The following is a 21,827-nucleotide window of genomic DNA, read 5'->3' on the forward strand; positions in this document are numbered from 1 at the left end:
CAGAAGGACGGTGAAGGAGTAATTACAGTAGATGGGAGAAGGTCAGAGGCAGGGTGCAGCCAGATAGCCACCCAGGCCCTCTCTACAGCACACCTACCTGTTCAAACAGCTCTTCTTTTGCATTCAAAGCCCCACTCCAGTAGGGATGGGAGTGCACTCAGCACTCAAATCTTTAACAAATGCTCTTCAGGGAACTCTTTTGTATCAGTAGGTCAGTACTGCTGCAGCAGTGCTGGGGAGCAGCACTGTCAATAGAAAAGCATCTGGAAGGACTGCCCATGAAGAGTAAGACTACCTCCTAGGAAGAGCAGCTGAATGCTTCAGAAGAAACCGCTCCTGGCCTCAATGCCCTGGGTTTGTTGTCACACCCTCCCCTGAGATAATACACACAGGGAATCCTCCAGTCCTTCTCCATATTTATTCTCCTATTCCCTTTGGAAAGTGTCATGAGAAAATTGGCAGGGCTTCAGTACAAGAAGCCACTTTATGATGACATCAAAGGGAATAGAATGGCTCAGAGACAGGACTGGGTAGGTGGCCCCACACTCTAATGCAGGGGTCGGCAACCTCTGGCATGCAGCTCGCCAGGGTAAGCACCCTGGTGGGCCGGGCCAGTTTGTTAACCTGCCACGTCCACAGGTTCGGCTGCTTGCGGCGCTCACTGGCCACGGTTCGCCACCACAGGCCAATGGGGGCTGCGGGAAGTGGTGCTGGCCGAACCTGCGGACCGGCAGGTAAACAAACTGGCCCGGCCCACCAGGGTGCTTACCCTGGCGAGCCGCGTGCCAGAGGCTGCCGACCCCGGCTCTAATGGCTTGGCAAGGCTTCTTAAACCTTATTTGTGCTATGAGCCCTATAAAACCAGTTAAACATAAACATGAAAATAAATCTAGGCCTCACTAGGAAGAATAGATAATGATTTTTCCCCACACTACCTTTCCCTTTGAGGAAGGGTCACCTGGTTTTACTTACCTATATTTGTGTTGGACTTGATAAGACTGCATTTCTGAAGAGAAGCATGAAGGTAGCTATAGAAAGCTATTTTCTGCATATCACAGCAGGGTTGTCTTGTTTTGGTGTAAACATTTCTACTCAAGATCTGCATTGAGCAAGCAGTAAAGCCAAGAGAGACAGATCTTCAGCTGGGCTAAGTCAACAAAGCACTGTTGGCTTTGATGGAGATTTATCAATGTACACTGAGACTGGCCCTGAGAGGCAAACCTATCTGAGCAAGTTCTGGCCACACTGCCAAGGCACTGTGAGGGGAGGAAGTGATAGTGCTGCATGAAGTGTATCTGTCTGACTCCAGAATACCAGGTGACAAAACACAGGTACGGAAAATATACAATAGCCAAATTATAGAAGATCCCCAATGTAGATGGTCTAGAAGCTGCAGCAATCCTTTTGTAACTTTTCATTAGCAACTTTTGAGAAGCTCTAATTACTATGAATTTTTCTCCAACTATTATAATTGACTAGTGTCTGAAGAAAAGGAAGCATCAGAAAAAAGGGGAGAGATTTAATTGAGTTGAGAGCATGGAAAACAAAACCAGCTAAGAGAATTCAAGGCTGACATCGCCCTCTGACTCTGAGGGCTTGTCTATACTTATCACGCTGGTTCGGCGGCAGGCAATCGAACTTCTGGGTTCGATTTATCGCGTCTAGTCTGGACGGATAAATCGAACTCAGAAGTGCTCCCCGTCGACTCCGGTAATCCTGCTCGCCGCGAGGAGTACGCGGAGTCGACGGGGGAGCCTGCCTGCCGGGTCTGGACGGCGGTAAGTTCGAACTAAGGTACGTCGACTTCAGCTACGTTATTCATGTAGCTGAAGTTGCGTACCTTAGTTCGATTTGGGGGTTTAGTGTAGACCAAGCCTTAGAGTCCCAAACTTTTAGCACTGCGGCTACCTTACAGCTATTTTAAAACTTGGTGGCTCCCTAAAACCACATATTTATTTTATTTTTAACCAGCTCAGGACACTAGATTCAACACTCACACAATGCAGATGGTTTTGTGACTTTATTCAACTAAATACAGTTTAATTATATAATCCAATCTAATATGGGTTTTAAAAAATCTGAAAATATGGATTGTTTTGGTGTGTTCAGAAACAGCATGCAACTTTAGTGAGGATGGGCCTGTTTCGAACTCCATCATCATGCAATGTTTAGTTGAATCTCTGATAGCACCATCTGTAGTGGGCAGAATTGCTAATCACACAATGTTCAAGGTGAGGCTTATGCTCAGCCAGATTTAGCTCTCCTGTTGTTTTAAATCCAGTCCTGGCTGAGCATAAGCCTCACCTTGAACATTGTGTGATTAGCAATTCTGCCCACTATGTAAATGGTTCTTGTGAATGTCCAACTTTTTTTGTTAACAGTGGGGGAATTCTGTGTAGAAGTCACTCAGACATGAGATACATTTGTTTTTTAAATGATGGATCACCTGACCAGACATTGGGACTGCTCCCCTTTCCCCCATTTTCATAGACACTGTGGCCTAAAGTCTGATCTAGAGTAAATCTGAAGTAACGCTCTTGACTTACTGTCCCTGTATACCCACGTGAGGTCAGAGGTCAGGTCAGAATCTGTCCTGGGCATACAGGTAGGCAACTGGTATTGTAGAGAGTTGATTAACAGGGTTCTTGTGTAAATATCACTGTTCCAGGTATGTTTAAATACAGAGGTACATAATAGATGGAAAAACATGGCTTGTATGCATGAGTACATAGGTGAGCACAATAATAGATAGCAGCAGAACTCTGACCACTAGATTTTCCTCATGGATAGAGGCACCTTATGAAGCCCAAGCATGTGGTGTTGGTTGGGGTAATTACAACTGTTAATCATTTGAATTTGAACATACAATTTCAGTATGAGAGACTGCGGCTTAGATGACTGTACAGGTGATGTATGAATTAGTTTAATGCTGATTAATAGTGGAAAAGAAAAGGTAAGTGTGGTAAGACAAATTGAGGCATATGACACTAATTGCTAGACTCTGGTTTCACAGACAGAAGCTTCCACATACACTATTTGTATCATTGACAGTTAATTACACCTAGATGTATTACCAAGTCCCTTGCAATTACACAGCACAGTTATAAGTATTATAGCTTAAAAATACCCTTCCAGCTTCTCCACATTGTGAGCGTTTTTAAAATTCTTCCACCTTTGAGCCTAGGTTCTCTTCCTCCTATTGCAAATTCTTTTGTAACTAACTGAATGCATTGTTATCCCACAACATGTTGGGCCTGAGCCCCACCTAGTGTAAACAAGTATAGGTCCATCTTCTTCACTGGACCTATGCTGATTTAGACAAGGTGAGGGTTTTGCCTGTTTTGGGGCTTATACCACTTATAATCTGTAACCTGCATGAGACCACTGAAAAGTTATCTTTCAATTCTTTTCTATTGAGAAGCTGGTTGCTGGGGCAGGCCAACTCTCCCCTTCCCCTCCACAAAACCCCACTCCTAACTATAAAGCTAAAGCAGCAAGGAGTCCTGTGGCACCTTATAGACTAACAGATGTATAGGAACATGAGCTTCCACGTGCATCTGAAGAAGTGGGCATTCACCCACAAAAGCTCATGCTCCTATACATTTGTTAGTCTATAAGGTGCCACAGGACTCCTTGCTGCTTTTACAGATCCAGACTAACACGGCTACCCCTTTGATACTATAAAGCTAAAATCCACCTCCTTGTTTTACATTTCTGAATCCTGGATATTTGTGCCTGGTGGTTGCCATTTAAATAAGATTCTACATTTTGAGCATTTGTGATGAAATATTTGCTCTTCTGCACACTGAGATTCATGCATGTCAACTTTTTCAAAATACCCACAGCCATTTGGCTCATGTTGTAGAACAGGAGCTGGAAGTTTCAATTTGTAAAGTAAAGCAAGTTTTAAAGATAATCACATAATAGCCATCACCATGAGACGCATGTTTGGGATGGGGGTGGAAAAGGGGGATATTCTTCCAAGTTTTACCCTTAAAATAAACCCCACACATTTGAGTCATCAAAGTGAGAGTCTGCTCATCGTAGATTGTGCAGCTAGTCACAATATGACTGTACAGCTGAGTTCCACTGGGCTCCTGGAGCATGGTGTCACTTTGCTGGGACTTCAATATGCCCACTGCTTGTGCTATGTTCCTTGGCTAGGCTCCTCCTTCACGGAGATAAATGAAAAATGGTATTTCTTAGACACCACATTCTTGTGGCACCAATTTGAGGCGGCATTCGCTGCAAACTTTGCAGATCAGTGACTCTCCCTCTTCTTTCTCATACATGAAAAATGAAACATTGAGATTTAAATCATCATCACTGAAGCACCTGAGTTAACCCCTCCCTGAGATGAATAGAGCAGTTCTAAGCTATTGGGCCCAGCTCCCTGCACACTCACCTCTGCATCACTTATACTCAGTTCACATTTTTGAAGTTTTCTTTACAACCACAATAGCTACTGACTTTTTTTTTTTTTTTTTTTAATGAAAGTAAGCTGAGATTTCGGAGAATAAGATAGGCACCAGTATAGTGTATGGGAGTGTACCAGCAGATTCCAAGCCCAGATCTTCAACACACACACACACCTTCCTTGGCACCAATATCCCAGGGTTGGTCTACATGGGAAAACTGACCAGCAGAACTATGGCCGTATAACTATACCGATAAAGCTATACCAGTATTTTGCAAACTCTATTCCAAAATAAGTGTCTTTATTCCAGTATTGTTCGGCTTCCAAAATAATTTATCCAACCAATAGACTTCGTATGTCAAGCTTCAGCCTAGTGCTGAAATGGGATGCCAGAATTGAAATGAGCCTGGAAAAGAATTTACAGAGACAGAATCTAAACTTTGATTTGAGCAGCACAAACACACACTTTCAAAGGCACTGAAAGAATAACAAAACCCTAAAAGCGTGACATTTTGAATTCGAGGGCAGAACTTGAACTTTTATGGGTAACATTTTCAAAAGTGCCTAAGTAACTTGTGATAAGTTTCATGGGACTTAAATGCTTTGGGAATTTTTACCCCATATCACTAAGAAAGAGGAGGATAATTAGACACAAACAAGATTATTTGTTCACAAGGTTAATAATTAGGTTTTATATACTCAAACTGAGACAATGGCATAGTATCTCTAACTACCTGGGAAACCAGGATACTGTTACAAAGATTAACATAAAAAACATTAGGGTGCACTAATAATGTTCCTGCACAGAGTGAATGAAAGTGACTGATCTATCTAGTGAATCCATGTTTGTCTTAGGATAGACAAAGATGACTTTGTCTGCTTTCATTAAGGTCAAGTACAGTACATAGATACTATGCCAGATACTTTAGAAATGCAGATTAGAACAAACCTCTCAAATTCTGGGTGGGGCGTCCTTCCTTCCAACTGAATGAAAGAAGAGAGGAAATCAGAAAAATAAGATGTATGAATGATATGTCAGGCAAACAGTATTACTCTGACTGAGCTGACAAAAGAAATTAAGTACATAATAATCTACAGCACCTCTTCTCAGGTGAAGCCAGACTCAACCAGGGAAGACAAGCATATGAATCCAGAATGAAACAAGCTTTTTTTAAAATAAAAAGGTCAAATGTTTAAAAAACTTTTTTTTTTTTTTGAACAGCTCACAATCTGTTTTCCAAATCATATAAAGTAGTTCTGAAAGATGGCAGCTTCGACAATGGACAACATATTCATCTCCTTCATTCTGAGAAATAACATCCCTCATTCCGACTCTAGTCGAGGTAAGACAGGAAGAATAAGATTTCCAAATGCAGAGTCTTGGGTTATGAAATATCCTGAAGAATGTGCATGTGCATGCTGGAAAAAGGAAAAAACACTTGTTTAAATCATTAAACCCCCGCCAGCTCCATAATAATTCAGAGTTTAAACTTCATGTTTTGCATTTATTTTACATTTGTCTGAGCCTGCTCATAAGCTTTGGTATCAAACTTCCAAACAGATGAATTAGTCTGCTTCTAATATCCCACTGGGATTCCAATTGGGGACCAACTCCTGCTCCCATTGATTTGGGACCTCTATTGGTCTGTGGGAACCAAATGAGTCACAAACCATATGCCGAGAACTGTCAGTATAGATCCCCACTCTTGATTGTGCTTGTTATGTATGTGATGTTTCACTCCATATTCTTTATGAAAATGTGTTTATGATATGAATGAATAACTGAGATGCACCTTATGCAAGATGGGTCTTGCAAGACATCATTGGAAAGGTTATAGTTTACTGAATGTGATTATCCAATTTGCATGCCTGTATCATTTCTGATTCTGAAGTTAGGAATACTGACTACGTATCTGTATTTCAACTATGCTATTTTGGGCGATGCCCACTGCTAACACTTCAGGTACAACAATGGAAAAGCCAGACAGCGATAACGGCCCATCAGCGAGGACAATAGACTGTGAAAAGGTTGGCCTTCCTGTGGACACTCCATACTGCCACTGACTCATGGACGCTGTGATACTACAGAGTCAGGTGGTCTTGTCACCTGATACTAAACATTACCTAGGACGACTTGTAACCTTCCACTGGAAGGGAAGGGGAGTCAAGTTTGGGAAACAAAGGATTCCTGTCTTATGTAAATCCTATTTAAGGATGGGGAGGAAGGCAAATGGGACTCCTCCTCTCTATGGCCTGTCTGCGCACAAAGAAAAACTGCTAAAGCCACCTGAAGGGAAGGCCAGGCGGGAGTCCAGTCTGAGACAGAGGTCCAGTCTGAAAAGGAATATAACTGGAACTCAACTACAGAAACTTTGCAACCTGCCTAAAATAACATTTAGGGTGAGAATTTACATTTCGTAACCTTTCTTAAGTACAGTGAGCTTAGCTTGTGTATTTTGCTTTATTTGGTCAGAGACAGAACAAAGCAGATTTATCTCTTATATTCACTTAAAAGTCACCTTTTGTAGTTAATAAACTACTTTCTTGTTTATAACATAACCCAGTTTATATGATTTCTAACTGGGTGGGCAAGGAGTTCTGCATATCTCCCTCCGCATTGAGGGAGGGGGTGAATTTCATAAAACCTTTGGGTTTCATAGATTCTAGGACTGGAAGGGATCTTGAGAGGTCATCGAGTCCAGTCCCCTGCCCTGATGGCAGGACCAAATACTGTCTAGACCATCCCGGATAGACATTTATCTAACCTACTCTTAAATATCTCCAGAGATGGAGATTCCACAACCTCCCTGGGCAGTTTATTCCAGTGTTTAACCACCCTGACAGTTAGGAATTTTTTCCTAACATCCAACCTAAACCTCCCTTGCTGCAGTTTAAGCCCATTGCTTCTTGTTCTATCCTTAGAGGCTAAGGTGAACAAGTTTTCTCCCTCCTCCTTATGACACCCTTTTAGATACCTGAAAACTGCTATCATGTCCCCTCTCAGTCTTCTCTTTTTGTACCCCTTCAAGGGAGTGGGCACAGAGGGTTGGGGCAAGCCTCTAAAGCTGAATCGTTCCAGAGCAGATCTCTCTCTGTGCTTGGCTGGAAGAGGCTTGTGAGCCTAACCTAGCAAGACCAAGTAAAGGGAACCCAGGCTGGCAGAATAGTCTGACTCAGTGGTAACCCAGCACATCAGGTGACATCCCAAAGGGCCCAAACCTGTCAGTGTACTTAAGTCAGAGCTATCTAAAAAAGGCACAGGGCACCATGTGCATGCTTTCTTGGAGTACCAAGTGTTCCTAGAAGGTCAGGTTAGTCAAAGCCCCAAGCCCCCTTGCTACTTCCCACTGCCAAAGTGATGAGGCCAGAGATCTCTTAACTTCTCTCCACCGCTGCTTTTTTTTATTGTGATGCCAGCTAGAATTTTGCCTCGAGTTCATTTGTGCTGCTAGCATTTGGGGGCTTTTTAAATAGTTTTACAACAATGTAATGGGGTAACAGCAATTTGGTAGCACAGACCAACCTACTGATAGTGCATCACGGAAATAAGGAATTGGAGGCATGCTGCAGTTGTGATGGAGGGGTTGGAATTTCATTTATGTTGCCAAATATAGAAAAATCTTTCAGAGGAACCCTTCTAACGAGACTTTCTCTAAGCTCTGTAGATACAAGGTTGTTCTCTGCCTGGGTTAAAAACCAGAAGTAAAACCACATAGAGGATCCGGACACTCACCTGTAACGCTGCTTTTTGCTGTGCTGCGATGTGCTGCTGCTCGGCATGATCCCGGAAATCCTTGTTAAGGGAAGATCTTGCAAGTGCAACGCTGTAATAAAGACGAGGACGGTATAATGGAGCATCCGTAAGAAAAGCTGCATTTTTGTCATGTTGGGTCATGGGTATAATGGAGTCCAGGATTTTCTATGGATTTGGGATTTTGTTTTTAAATCCATGACTTGACATTTTGGATTTTTTTTTTTATGTGCAAGTGAGAAAATGCAATAGCAATAGGTGAACCATTTTGCTGAGAATACCAAATGTTGCCACACTAAACCCAGAAGCCTAACAGACTTGGAGCCCGATTCTGATCTCACTTTTCTTGGTGTAACTCCACTGATGTCAATCAAAATCCACTGGTGTCATGCCAGACTCATTTGACATTCAGTTGCTTAACTATAGCTTTTGCCCTTTTCACCATTGCCACCCAGTGACTCTCCTAAAATAGTATTTGTGATGAAACAATATATGTGATAAAACAATAGCACTAACCATGGGTCCATATTCTTCATGATGGGAAGATCAGATGTTTGGCAGAATGGCTGCAGAACTCTGCATATAGGAAAAAGGTTTCCTATTGATACAGAACTCAGATGAAGGCCCTTTTTTGCTAAAGGGTTAATAAGCTACAGAATATAAAATGATTGCTCAGATATCTGTGAGCAACAAATAATAATTTAGGCTTCAATTTGAAAAAATAATCATTGAGACATGAGTCCAAACAAAATATTACCTTTCCTTTATTTAAAAAAAAAAAAAAAAAAAAAAATTTAGAGCCCAATCCAGCTCACACTGATTTTGATGGGAGTCGGATAGGACCTGTAATGTCTAAAGTGCCAGATTTTTAAAAGAGCTCATCACCCGGCAGCTCCCATTAAGGACAATCAGAATTGCTTCATGCTAAACACTTCTACTGACTGGAGGGGGGGGGGAAAAAATCTCTAAAAGTAGCAGTTCTCTTGTTAAGACCTATGTGAATACTTGGAGCTAAGTAGTGACCCTCTGAACAGAAGGATTTATAACAAACACTAACCTGCACTTCTTTAAAAAAACTGGAATAGAATACTATTTTCACTTATTTTATTAGGGGAAGATATTGTTGTGCTATCTAGATTTAAAAGGGTAAATTTTGAAGCACAAGAAATAGCATATTAGCCCCAATTAACATTTTCTGGGAGCATGCTCCTTTAAGAGGGCTTGCTTAGCAGTTGTGAAGCACCCCTATTTCTCTCTCTCAAGTGGAAAGCATGTAGGTCAAGATTCAGAATCCAGAAACAAATACAATCAACATTCTTGCACTGGTTAACGGGGACATGCAACACACAATTCTAATATGTTTTTTGTTTAGATCTACAGATGATTACCTGTAAGGAAAGAACATACTTGTACATCAAAGAAAATCAAATATTGTCCAAACAGGTATATGAACATAAAGTACCTGGCTCCAGGGTGATTTGTGGAAGACTGGTTTTGCATAAGTAATTTTCTCTTCTCCTTGTCTAGTTCTGCCAAGATTGCAACCCTATTTTTATTCTGAAAACCTGGTAAGAATCAGAAAAATATTAGATTTGCCTTTTTACATGGGGCACCTATAACCTTATGGAATTAAAGTCCCTGCACAGTATGACATTATGATGAATATACTAATCTTCAAAGCTTTGCACCAATCTGAAAGGCTATTAATAAACAGGTTTTATTTTTCCTCTCCTCATTTTATAACATGACATGGCTTCCTAAAGATATCATACATATTAATATATTTTAAAATATATTAGCTATCATCTCTAGTTAGGTTTTCTTCAGGAACCAGTTTTACAGCTATAGCCAAGATGTGTATCCGTTAAATATTTGGCTTTTTGATAGTGTCAGAATACAAATTAAATTTATCTTTTTTTTTTGTGAATGGACATACAATTTTAAAGCATGACAAGAATGAATGAATGCATTCATAGGGCAGGATTCTTTATACCAGAGTCAGGGAGAACTCTGGAACTATAATGAGAGTTTTACTTGAATAATGAGTAAATGATCAGGCCTATTTGCTCTAAAATTAGACATATGACAAAATTCTCCTTTCCGATCCATCTAGTCTAGCTCAGACGCAAGTATCCTGCTTTCTCTACACCGCCATAACCTCTCACTGAAGTCAGGGAGTTCTGGCGTGACTGGTAATCAGAGTATTGCAGTTAAGTTCTACTGTATAGATCTACAAAAGTTTTGCCCTTGCTTGGTTCATTAAATGTTCTTAGGGAGCAGAAAGGAATCTTAGGCGCAAGGGATGGTTTCAGGTGACAGAATGGGTAAGGAGGGAAATATGCGTCTGATGAAGTGGCTATTCACCCACAAAAGCTTATGCTCCAATACATCTGTTAGTCTTAAAGGTGCCACAGCACTCTGTTGCATCTGTCTAGATGACTCAGTTGCCCCTGCTCTGGGACAGCTGAGCCTCGGGAGAGGAAAACAGCTGTAATTTTTGCACTCTGATCTTAGATATTTGCGATATCAGTACCATCCCAGGGACATTTTAAGTACCTCTACATATTACTCAAGCCCTGAGCTAAATTCAAAATGTCAACAGCCTATCTACTCCAGGCAGTCTTTAGCCACATGTTTACAAGTGAACACACTAGATCTGGTCAGTGGAATGGAGGCAGGCTTCGTATAGAGAACCACCCCCACTGCACTCTGATCTTTCTTAAAATACATGGACCAAATGCATACTTGAACATCAGAGCACCAGATGGGGTAAATGAGGGACACATTTTTAATTGGTATTTTTAGCTAAGATTTACATTATACTAGACCTTTAATAATTTTTGTTGCTCCTCTCTGGATTTTCTCCAATTTGTCCACATCTTTTCTGAAATGTGGCGCCCAGAACTGGACACCAGTTGAGGCCTGAGTAGAGCGGAAGAATTACTTCTCAAGTCTTGCTTACAACACTCCTGCTAATACATCCCAGAATAATGTTTGCTTTTTTTTTTTTTTTTTGCAACAGTGTTACACTGTTGACTCATATTTAGCTTGTGGTCCACTATGACCCCCAGATCCCTTTCCGCAGTACTCCTTCCTAAGCAGTCGTTTCCCATTTTGTATGTGTGCAACTGATTGTTCCTTCCTAAATGGAGTACTTTGCATTTGTCCTTATTGAATTTCATCTTATTTACTTCAGACCATTTCTCCAGTTTGTCCAGATCATTTTGAATTTTAATCCTATCCTCCAAAGCACTTGCAACCCCTCCCAGCTTGGTATCGTCCGCAAATGTTATAAATGTACTCTCTATACCATTATCTAAATCACTGATTAACAGAATCGGACCCAGAACTGATCCCTGCGGAACCCCACTTGTTATGCCCTTCCAGCATGACTGTGAACCACTGATAACTACTCTCTGTGAATGGTTTTCCAAACAGTTTTGCACCCCCAATTAATCTTGTTTTTATCATGAAACCGGTTATATGCTTCAATAGTTTTAGAGATGTAGGATAAAAATAAGCTATTTTAAACTGCAATCCAAATGTCTGAAAAGGATTATGAATTAAGTATGATTAGCAACATACTTGCCACAGTGGAAGGTAGTATTATATATTGGAAACACTACAGGGGAACATCAGGGATCTTTGTCCTTCCACTACCTCTTCTCTTTCCCCATCTCCCCAATACTAAAGCATAAAGTGATTGTTTGCTCTGAAATTATATAGTCAGGCACAGCAAAAAGGGAGGAATAAAGCATTGGCAAGGCTGCTGTCCATTAAGCAATTTGATTCAGTAATTGTAATTTTAACTGTAAGTAATCTGATTAACAGTATTCATGTAATTGAAGAGTGTTCTGTGGGGGAAAATACCCAAACATTTATACAAAATCACAGGAAAAAGGTCCTATTTAGAGAGAAACTGGCATCTTCAGTAAATCCATTCTTATCAGATCTGGCAATACTTAAGAGGAAGACAGTCTTGCTTAAAAGCACTTCATTAAAGACCAACTGAAGAAGCTAGAAAAATCCCATGCTGCAATTGTAATGTTTTTAATTCCTCTGTTCTGCCTTTATACAATTCCTATACCAAAATGTGGTTATACAAAGAAGCATATTACCACTGTCACTAAGGGCCTGATTTAAACATACAAATGCAAACGGCTTTAGACTAAGAATTCTTCTAATGAAGAACTTTCAATTCACACCTTCACTAATCCGGTAGTTTCCTTCTAATAGCACTTAGAATGTCTACACTTTACCAAAATTTAACCTCAGAACATCCCTGTTATGTAGATGGGCAAGAAGTATTATTCCTCTTTTGCTGACAGGGATGGTGAGATGAAATGATTTGCCCAAAGCCACATAACGAGTCAATGGCAGAGCTGGCTCTAAAACTCAGGACAAGATATTTACAGCTCAAATCTGCCCTTTTAAAGTTTGGCTTCTGTAACTTCAAGTGCCATGATCTGTACTCGGTGGGTGAGCTGAAAACCTACTTGCGTCAATGTGATTTTTCATATGCAAAACAAGTGTGGAACATACCTTGAATTGCATGAGAATCCACTTCAGAGAAGCAAAAAGCACAGTTTACCGAAATTGATGCCCTAGAGGGCTTAGCTTACACAAGGGGAGAATTCGTGTTCATGGAATTCTGGACTTTGGGCCCCAAAGCAAGAGAAAGCAGCATGGATTTCTTTACAAACTATCTCCTGCTTCCCCAATGCCTTTTCTTCTCCCAGAGCGAACATGACCCCTACCCCAAGGATACTTTACAAGAAAATCTGAAACAATAAAAGCAATGACCTATGAAGATTCCCCTCATAAGACTTACCAGGCTTGAACACCAAGTTACAGATTGTATAAATGTGACTGATGACCTAATTTGGCCCACAAAACCATGTTTCCCCTACTGATGAGGCTATGCAATGGGGTTGGGGGGGGGGGGGGAGGGGGATCTTGACTTTAAAAGGTGAGGTTGAGATAGCAGGCTTGGCAGCTGGAAGAATCTTTTTACTTGTAATCTAAGCACATGTGAACTGAAAAATCACTGAGAAACAATGAAACTCATAATGCCACTTTTTGGACCACTTTTCAGAACAGAGCCACACCTTGAACCCAGATGTAAATACATACTGTACACTTAGTCTCAGTGCATTTAAAACTATACCACCACCACACTGCTCGTTCTTTCTGCTCAATTCAGAATACGTTTCAAAGTAATTTCTCTATCAAAATACAAAATCATCATCATAATGGTGATCTTCATTTTATGAGGAAATATCTGAAATAGCAGAATCCTAACAACTTATGCAACATATTTTGGGTTTCTAGGCAATCTGTAAGTAATTACTCCACCATTTTTCATATGGCAATTGTGACTACTGCAATCGCAAAATACAATATAGCAGACTATAACACAATTTTTTGGTGGTAATTTACATTCTATGGTCTCACATATGTTCTGCAGCAGTTAAGCAAAATGAATATTAGTAACTCATTAAATTACACTTGAATTATTAAAGGATTATTAATATTTTATCTGTCCCTCATGACTATGACCACATATACAGATGAATATAATTTGTTCATTAGGTTATGGATGCAAAATCCTCCAGGGAATGTCAAATCTACTAATGCCCTCAAGGGCGAGGTTTTGCATTTGGATCTCTGAAGAGTTGTACAATTGCTAGATGACTCCCTCTTGATTACATCACCCAAAGCAAGAGTACAATTTTCTTTTTACACTGTATTGTGGCTTAAGGTGGATTAATGATTCACAAATTTCATAAGAGTGCACTTGGCTAACACACTCATTTTTAAACCGATCCCTGCACCCTCTATGTGAGGCTTTGTCAGCATGAAAGAAAAAATGTTTAACCAAAAATCGGTACTACTTAAAGTGAATAAATAGCAGCTAGAAGACATACAAGAGCACCTAACAGAGGGAGAATAACGGCACATAGAAAATTACACTTTTGGGCCAACATCAGTGCCTCAAAAGTTTATCTTATGTTAAATTGCAGAGCTCTGTTGTGAAGGTCAGCTGGCAGAATTTAACCCTGTGAGAGAAAAATAGGCAGAACGTATTTCTTCCATTTCTCTGAAGTGGGGCCTAGAGGAAGAGTACTTTCTCAGATAGTGCTACCATCACACTAATGCTTCCAGGAAGGTCACGTGTAGAATAAAACCTATGATGCTGTCACACAAGACAGATACCTTCTTTGTTCCCAGCTTTGTGCATGAGTATATCATCATCATCAGCAGCACCACTCCTATTAATACATGTAACAAATGGTTAAGAATGTATTACCATTTATTGCCAAGCACTCAGTTTATTTCTTGCTTTAAAAGCTTATTTTCCAAGTGCACCACAGTGGTCTGTAAACACTTCCTGAGGACACTGTACACCACACTAAAAGCTTTTCCTTTTCTTTATTAGAGGAAATTTATAAGTGCTCCATGATATAAAAGCCCCAAAGTAAGGCTTTTATTCAGAGTCCTATTTGGCTTTGCAGTCCTCCTACACATCTCACCTTTGGAACTCCAATAAAGGAGTGCTTTTATAACGTGTTCCGATGAAACTAAAATAAACCTGTTTAGCAAAACCTTAACATTTATAGTTTGAGTTCACAGCTGTAAGGACATGGAGTTACACTGCTGATAAAATACCTTTAAAAAAATGTTTGCTCAATTGCTTGGAGCAAAAATATACAAGACGATGTTTACTTATATAACGTATGCGTGTGTGTTTCTTTTGGTAAGTCTGAATAAGTTACCTGTTCAAAAATTTAGCAGAATGGGTGTGAAGTGAAGTCCTTAATCTTGTGCTTTTAATTAAGAAGCAAGGCATCAAAGAATAAATTCCCTGAATAGCACCAATATTGGTGCTATTCAGCAAGCCCGATAACAACAAGTGATGCATGAGCTAAGTGTGTCTATCAATCTGCATCTAGGCTAGTACTCTTTGGCTAGGCAGAACTAGGAGATCATTGCTGAATCCTTCTGACTCCCCATTTCTTCTTTTTGTCTTAGAATCCTGTTCTTTTGCCCATTTACCTTTTGGTTCTTTCAAGTTTTAAGAGGGTTTTTTGAATACTTTTGTTTATAATCTTTATACTATAAAATAAATATTCAGCCCCTTGAGTGATTCTTAAGGGAGTACTTGAGAAATAAAACTTAGAAAGGAAAACTGCAATTATTTAATTTTAAGCTACCTAAACTTTGGGGGAGGAGGAAGAAGAAATCATGTGGGTCAGACTTGTACATTTGTATTCAAATCTTTAGAAGTGAAGCTCTAAATTCAGCACTGGAATATTTGTTAAGTCTCTGTAATGTGGAGTTAAACTGATTTTTACAGCCAAAACCAAGGTTTATCATGTATTTACAAGGGATGGTGTTTGAGACCAAATCCTGCAAAGCTGAATCCCATTTGAAGTCAATGGGACTGTCCCGCTATCTTTTTTTTTTTTTGGTGCAGAATTCCACAAAGCTTTTTAAAAGTACTTTCTTCTCCAAATCACCGCATCTGCCCCCACCCCCAAATCCATCTATTTGATACAACAATCTTACTTTCATGTCCAATATTGGTCTGGGCTTATAAACAAGTCCTATGTTCCACTTCAGCGGTGGCAGAACTTCAGTGACAGGTGAAGCAACTTCTGTATTTAAAAGTCTGGTATTGCAAACACTTACGTGGGACAGTAGCCCCACTGCATTTAGGTGTACAGTTACTTGTGTGCTAGGGTTTACAGGTTTGGGGGCACAGGCCACTACCCTGGAAGACGTTCAGTGCAGAGGGCTGCTCTTGGGACTCTACCCACACAGGACAACTTGGAATTCGGGCCATACTTTTTAAACCACATTGGGATCACTGTGTTCAACAAACCAGTATTTCCCAATAACCAAGCACACTATTTTTTTGACTCCTGTCGCTGTTCTTTTAATTTCAATTTTTGCCATGGTAACATGTTAAAATAAGCCAGATTTTTCTTTGGGTACTAAATTGGCACTTAAACAAATTTAAATATACAACAGTTGTCATAATATAAACAAGCTTTAAAAAAATAGTTAGCATTACTTTGTTTTGTGTTTCGTTATGGTCTCGAGCTCTTGTTATCTATTCTTGATGGCTAAGATCTCCTCTCATCTTTTGTTCTCACTTGCAGAACTGTGCCTCTTTGGACCTTCAGTATGCTCCCAGATGCACAGCTTGGCAACCAAGAGTCAAATTCAGTGTACAAGAGCCGCTGAGAATAGCAAAATAATTGGAACTTAAAAAAAATACTACATCACTGTAAAGTCTCATTTGTTTTCTTTTGGGATCTGAGTTTAAAGAGACATGCACTAACTCTTTGCTCCCAGTATAATTAGTAGTTTTGTATTTCTCGTACCCCTTCCCCCCCACCCACACTTAAAAAAAGTTAAAACAAAAAAGGGAATCAAGTCCTATTGAGATCTTGCTTGTTTCCTAATCTACAATTTTGGAAACTGGATTCCTGCCTCAAAAAATGGCAGAAATTGTTTTCCCTTAAATTATACTTACAGGATGAAATCCTGGTCCCAATGACTTCAATGGGAACAGAACATCACCTCTAAATTTTCTCCTTAAACACACCTGAAAAATGAATGAATAAAACAAAAGCAAAGTGTCTGCAGTTGAATAGATATAAACAAGAATACCTAATTTAAAAATTACCTTGACCTGGAGGGTTTGCTGCCATCTTGCTACTTTCAGTAGTAATTACCCAATTACAGTTAGAACTCTCCACTTAATGCAAATCTGCAAAAATGGACAAAACATAAAATATTAACATATTCTTTGAAATTAAATCCTAGCTCTCATTCAATGTGAGTTATGAAAGAGACTACTTTTAGCACCTGTTACAATGTGTCACTCTGATTCAATGCCACAGTTGATCAAATAGTTGAATTCCCTATTACAGAAGCTCCCCGACTTACGCAAGCGTTCCGTTTTGGTACGCCTTATGTAAGTCAAATTTTGCATAAGTCAGGAATGTATCTCAGACAATTACACACACACGCGTGCACACACACACGCACAAAAAGCAGCTTACGGAACTTACAGAACTTTTTCCGTAAGTCAGGTTTGCGTAACCCGGGGAGCGTCTGTATTGTATTGTGGGCTGAGTGTTATTTTGAAATCTGAGTTTTTACAAGACAGCCTTTTGTGACAGGAACCAACAGTGTCTAATATTTGTTTCTCCTACTCCTGTCTTCTACAGGGTTTACACCAAGAGAATATTTAGGTTTATTAAATGGGGCATTAAGTTTCACTTATACACTTTTCTATTATTAACTCATTTAGAAAGATTCCAAAGTGTTATTAGCTAGACAACTAAGTTCCTAATCAACGCATCATATCCCTAAGACAGCCAGAACCACTTTCTGACTCAGTCATGAGAGACTTGATTTTGCTCCCAATGAGTTCCATGATGAGACTTGCATAGACTTCAGGATCTGTTCCATACTTTCAAGTCTGTTGTAGTACCTTAGCTGCATGCAGAAATTAATTTAAGAACTTGTACTATGTGATTTATTATTGTAAGTTATTTATGTAGCACCAAAAACATCTAACACACTTTATATTTATGATTTATTATTTATATGGGATGTCTCAGGCAACACAATAGGCACTGATCTCTTCTCACACACAAAATCCCTACCCTAAAACATTTTATTATCTAAGGTGCTGATTCTTCAAATCCTTATTACTAGGTTTAATGCTTATTATCTGTAGGGTAACAATGAGGTACTAGGGCTACACCTGGCAGTAAGTATTTGAAGTAGCAGGCCCTAAGGCTGTTTCATTAGACTTTATTCCCTAGCCCTGATGCCACTGGTGCAGCTCCACCAAGGAGGCAACAGTGGGACTGCTAGCACAGACTGAGCCTTAGGGCTTGATCCATGTTGTCTAATCCTGCAGGACTAGCTGCAATGGTAAGTAAGGTGCCAAGGACCCAGCAGTCACCTGATCTCACTGGTTGGTGCCGGTGATAGTAGCAACGGTGGGTTGTTTTAGGTAGAAATATTCATGCCAACAATGCCTAAGGGAAGGTAAATACAGAGGGGGAGGAGAGGGGCAGGTCAACCTGTGGCAGTAAGATCAAGTGGTTGCTTTGCTTATCAGGGCATGTAGTGGGAGAGCAAGTGGGCTTGCTCTGGTGTGGTTCAGAGGGGAAGCCTCTAGTATGGAGAGGGACTTGGGGAGGAGACAGGAGGTGGGGGCTCCAGGTGTAGGAGGGCTTGAGGCCATGGGGTAGGCCTGGCCTGGAGATGGCAGGGCAGGTACACAGAGGCTCCTGACACAGCCCCCCCTGCTGGCTGCCAGAGAACCATGGCGGGACTCATGTCCCAACAGTCCTGGTGGCCCGAGGGCCAGGAGCGCACATGGCCCATATCCCCCCAGCAGCCTGGGCACACCCACGCCGTGGAAGGCCAGTGAGTTCAGAGGCACCTACCCACAGGGCCAGCCACAGCCCCCACCCCCTGAGCTGAGTCCCCTCCAGCCACCCTGACACTGCTGAGGGGCAGGCCCCACTGGAGCTGGTCTGACAGCCCCTCAGGCTGAACTCCCCCCCCATGCAGCCTTGGACTCTTCCCCTTCCCTCCCGCCCCCGCTGTAGGCTTGGACTCTTCCCCTCCACCCCCCAGCTCCACATCACCCTGCTCTGCCGCCCCCGCTTCAGGCGCGGACTCGACTCTCTCTCCCCCCCCCGGGCTGCAGGCTTGGGCTCTTCCCCCTCCCTCCGCTGCACAGTTGGACTCCCCCAAAGCAGATGAACTCACCCCACACCCCGTTCATGACGCACAGCACGGGCGACGCTCACGCCCGGCCTCCGTTTTGTTTCCGGGGCGATACTGAAACACGTCACCGCTCCCGTGGGCGGACTCAAGCTTGGTTTGACGGGCAGCCTTTGGTGGCCAATCACCTTGGGCGATGGGAGGAGCCGTTCAAGTGGCGAGTCCGTTGCGCAGCGCCACCTTCCGAGCGCGTGGGGAGCTGGAGGGCGGGAGAGCGGGGTGGGCGGGGCCTGTGTCTTGGCAACAAAAAGGGGGCGGAGCGATCGCCACCTCGGCCGCTGATAGGGCGTGGTGGGGCGGGGCGGCTTCCTGGGGTAGTGGATGGGGGTGGGGCTCCTTGGGGAGTGGGAGGGGTTCCCACTGGGAGGGGTTCACTGAGGGGGCACCCTGGGGTGGGGACCTGGTCATAGAGCCTGAGGTGGCACCCTATACCGGAAACCTACTGACCGCTACACTTACCTACATGCCTCCAGCTTCCATCCAGGACACACCACACGATCCATTGTCTACAGCCAAGCTCTAAGATATAACCGCATTTGCTCCAATCCCTCGGATAGAGACAAGCACCTACAAGATCTCTATCAAGCATTCTTAAAACTACAATACCCACCTGCTGAAGTGAAAAAACAGATTGACAGAGCCAGACGAGTACCCAGAAGTCACCTCCTACAAGACAGGCCCAACAAAGAAAATAACAGAACACCACTAGCTGTCACCTTCAGCCCCCAACTAAAACCTCTCCAGCGCATCATCAGAGATCTACAACCTATCCTGAAAGATGATCCTTTACTCTCACAGATCTTGGGAGACAGACCTGTCCTCGCTTACAGACAACCCCCCAACCTAAAGCAAATACTCACCAGCAACCACACATCACTGAACAAAACCACTAACCCAGGAACCTATCCTTGTAACAAACCCCGATGCCAACTCTGTCCACATATCTATTCAAGTGACATCATCATAGGACCTAATCACATCAGCCATACCATCAGGGGCTCGTTCACCTGCACATCTACCAATGTGATATATGCCATCATGTGCCAGCAATGCCCCTCTGCCATGTACATTGGCCAAACCGGACAGTCTCTACGCAAAAGAATTAATGGACACAAATCTGACATCAGGAATCAAAATACTCAAAAACCAGTGGGAGAACACTTTAACCTGTCTGGTCATTCAGTGACAGACCTGCGGGTGGCTATATTACAACAGAAAAACTTCAAAAACAGACTGCAAAGAGAGACTACTGAGCTGGAATTGATATGCAAACTAGACACAATCAACTCCGGTTTGAATAAGGACTGGGAATGGCTGAGCCATTACAAACATTGAATCTATCTCCCCTTGTAAGTACTCTCACACTTCTTATCAAACTGTCTGTACTGGGCTAGCTTGATTATCACTTCAAAAGTTTTTTTTTTCTCTTACTTAATTGGTCTCTCAGAATTGGTAAGACAACTCCCACCTGTTTATGCTCTCTGTATGTGTGTATATATATATATCTCCTCAATATTTATTCCACTCTGTATGCATCCGAAGAAGTGGGCTGTAGTCCACGAAAGCTTATGCTCTAATAAATTTGTTAGTCTCTAAAGTGCCACAAGTACTCCTGTTCTTCTAGCTGCTGGGGGTTAGCTGGGGTAGATCCCAGGCAGAGGCACACCAGGGCACAGGGTGAGAGTGACCTCTGACCTGAGGGCAGCTCCCTTTCTCTCCTTGGCTTGGGGGAGTTGCTCCTAATTTTGAAAACCCCAGGCTGCTGATTTCCTTCTAAGTTTATGTCTTTGATTTTATTGACCCGACACTAAACCCCTTTTAATCCTTCCCTTCCCCCTGTTTCATCTAATGTGCCCGAGGCTGTCAGAACATTTAGGATACAGATTTTTCCTGTAACTGAAAATGAAATGTAAGGCTTTAGAGCCCTGGGCCTGCAATGTGCTTTGTGTGGTTCTGTGCCTGTGTGAACCCCACAGAATATGGGGTGCTATGCAGAATCCCAGGACACACAAACAAAAGGCAGACCTACAGACATTATGAATCATTGTTTAAAGGTATTGCAATGATTTCATAAATTCAAACTGAGAATGCAAGTGGCTTGTTGTTTGTTTGCTTGTTTGTTTTTCCTAGAAGGCACACAAAGGTCTTGAAGTGAAATAAATAGTACTGTGACTTTGCAAATAATAATGCAAGCCCCAGAAAAAAATATATAGAGGAACATACATTCAGGGGCTACAACACTAGGCCCTGATTTAGCACAGTAGTTAAGCATGTGCTTAATTTGTAAAGTGATTTTCCTTATTGAAGTCAATGGGACTACTGCTTAAATCCTTTGCTGGATTGAGGCTTTATTTAATGTTTAGAACCAGAGAATAGCTTACTTAGAGGAGGGTGAGTGGTTTCCTGGCTTACACTTACATACATTTACTTTTTTTTTTTTTTAATATGGCACTACAGAGTGTGACACTGGCAGACTAGGTGCCAGCTCTTGCCAAGGCTTTAGGCCTCAGCCAAGCACTGACAAATTCATTGCTGAAAACCAATCCAGCTCACCTGTGTGTTAAGGTGGGTATTGGACTTATAATAATGTGTTTAGACTTTATGAACTGCTTGTAAATGGCAATATGAACGCAGGAACAATTTATGGCAAAGTGCAAAGATCACACATTCTGAGCGTATTTGGGGCATGCTACTCACTAGCTAATTTTAAATGGGAAAAATGTGGTCAAGAATTGAACAGACCTGTTTAATTTTTAATGATAGCCATGGATTCTAGAAAGACTGTCTTGCATGAATTCCAGAAGAGTTTGTATATCCATGTTGTAAATCATTTTTTTA

General features: G+C 41.6%; 1 protein-coding gene across 9 annotated transcripts; it reads right to left on the reverse strand.

Moving 5' to 3' along the window:
• Positions 1–4,489: 4,489 nt before the first annotated feature.
• INIP (INTS3 and NABP interacting protein) lies at positions 4,490–19,128 on the reverse strand. Of its 9 annotated transcripts, XM_034774005.1 has the most exons (9): positions 18,975–19,103; positions 16,864–16,947; positions 16,711–16,782; positions 16,246–16,414; positions 14,385–14,440; positions 9,631–9,733; positions 8,685–8,744; positions 8,151–8,241; positions 4,490–5,836 (listed from the first exon to the last, which is right to left on the reverse strand). In XM_034774005.1, the coding sequence occupies exons 5-9, from the start codon at positions 14,407–14,409 to the stop codon at positions 5,741–5,743; spliced, it is 375 nt and encodes a 124-aa protein (XP_034629896.1). In that variant the 5' UTR covers positions 14,410–14,440; positions 16,246–16,414; positions 16,711–16,782; positions 16,864–16,947; positions 18,975–19,103; the 3' UTR covers positions 4,490–5,740. The 9 variants fall into 9 exon arrangements, with proteins under 9 accessions (XP_034629896.1, XP_034629894.1, XP_034629900.1 ...); XM_034774003.1 differs by lacking the exon at positions 16,711–16,782; XM_034774009.1 differs by lacking the exons at positions 8,685–8,744; positions 16,711–16,782 and having other exon boundaries at positions 18,975–19,067.
• Between the last annotated feature and the right edge of the window lie 2,699 nt (positions 19,129–21,827).

Source organism: Trachemys scripta, chromosome 6 (genome assembly GCF_013100865.1).
Source record: "Trachemys scripta elegans isolate TJP31775 chromosome 6, CAS_Tse_1.0, whole genome shotgun sequence".
Classification (NCBI taxonomy): Eukaryota; Metazoa; Chordata; order Testudines; family Emydidae; genus Trachemys; species Trachemys scripta.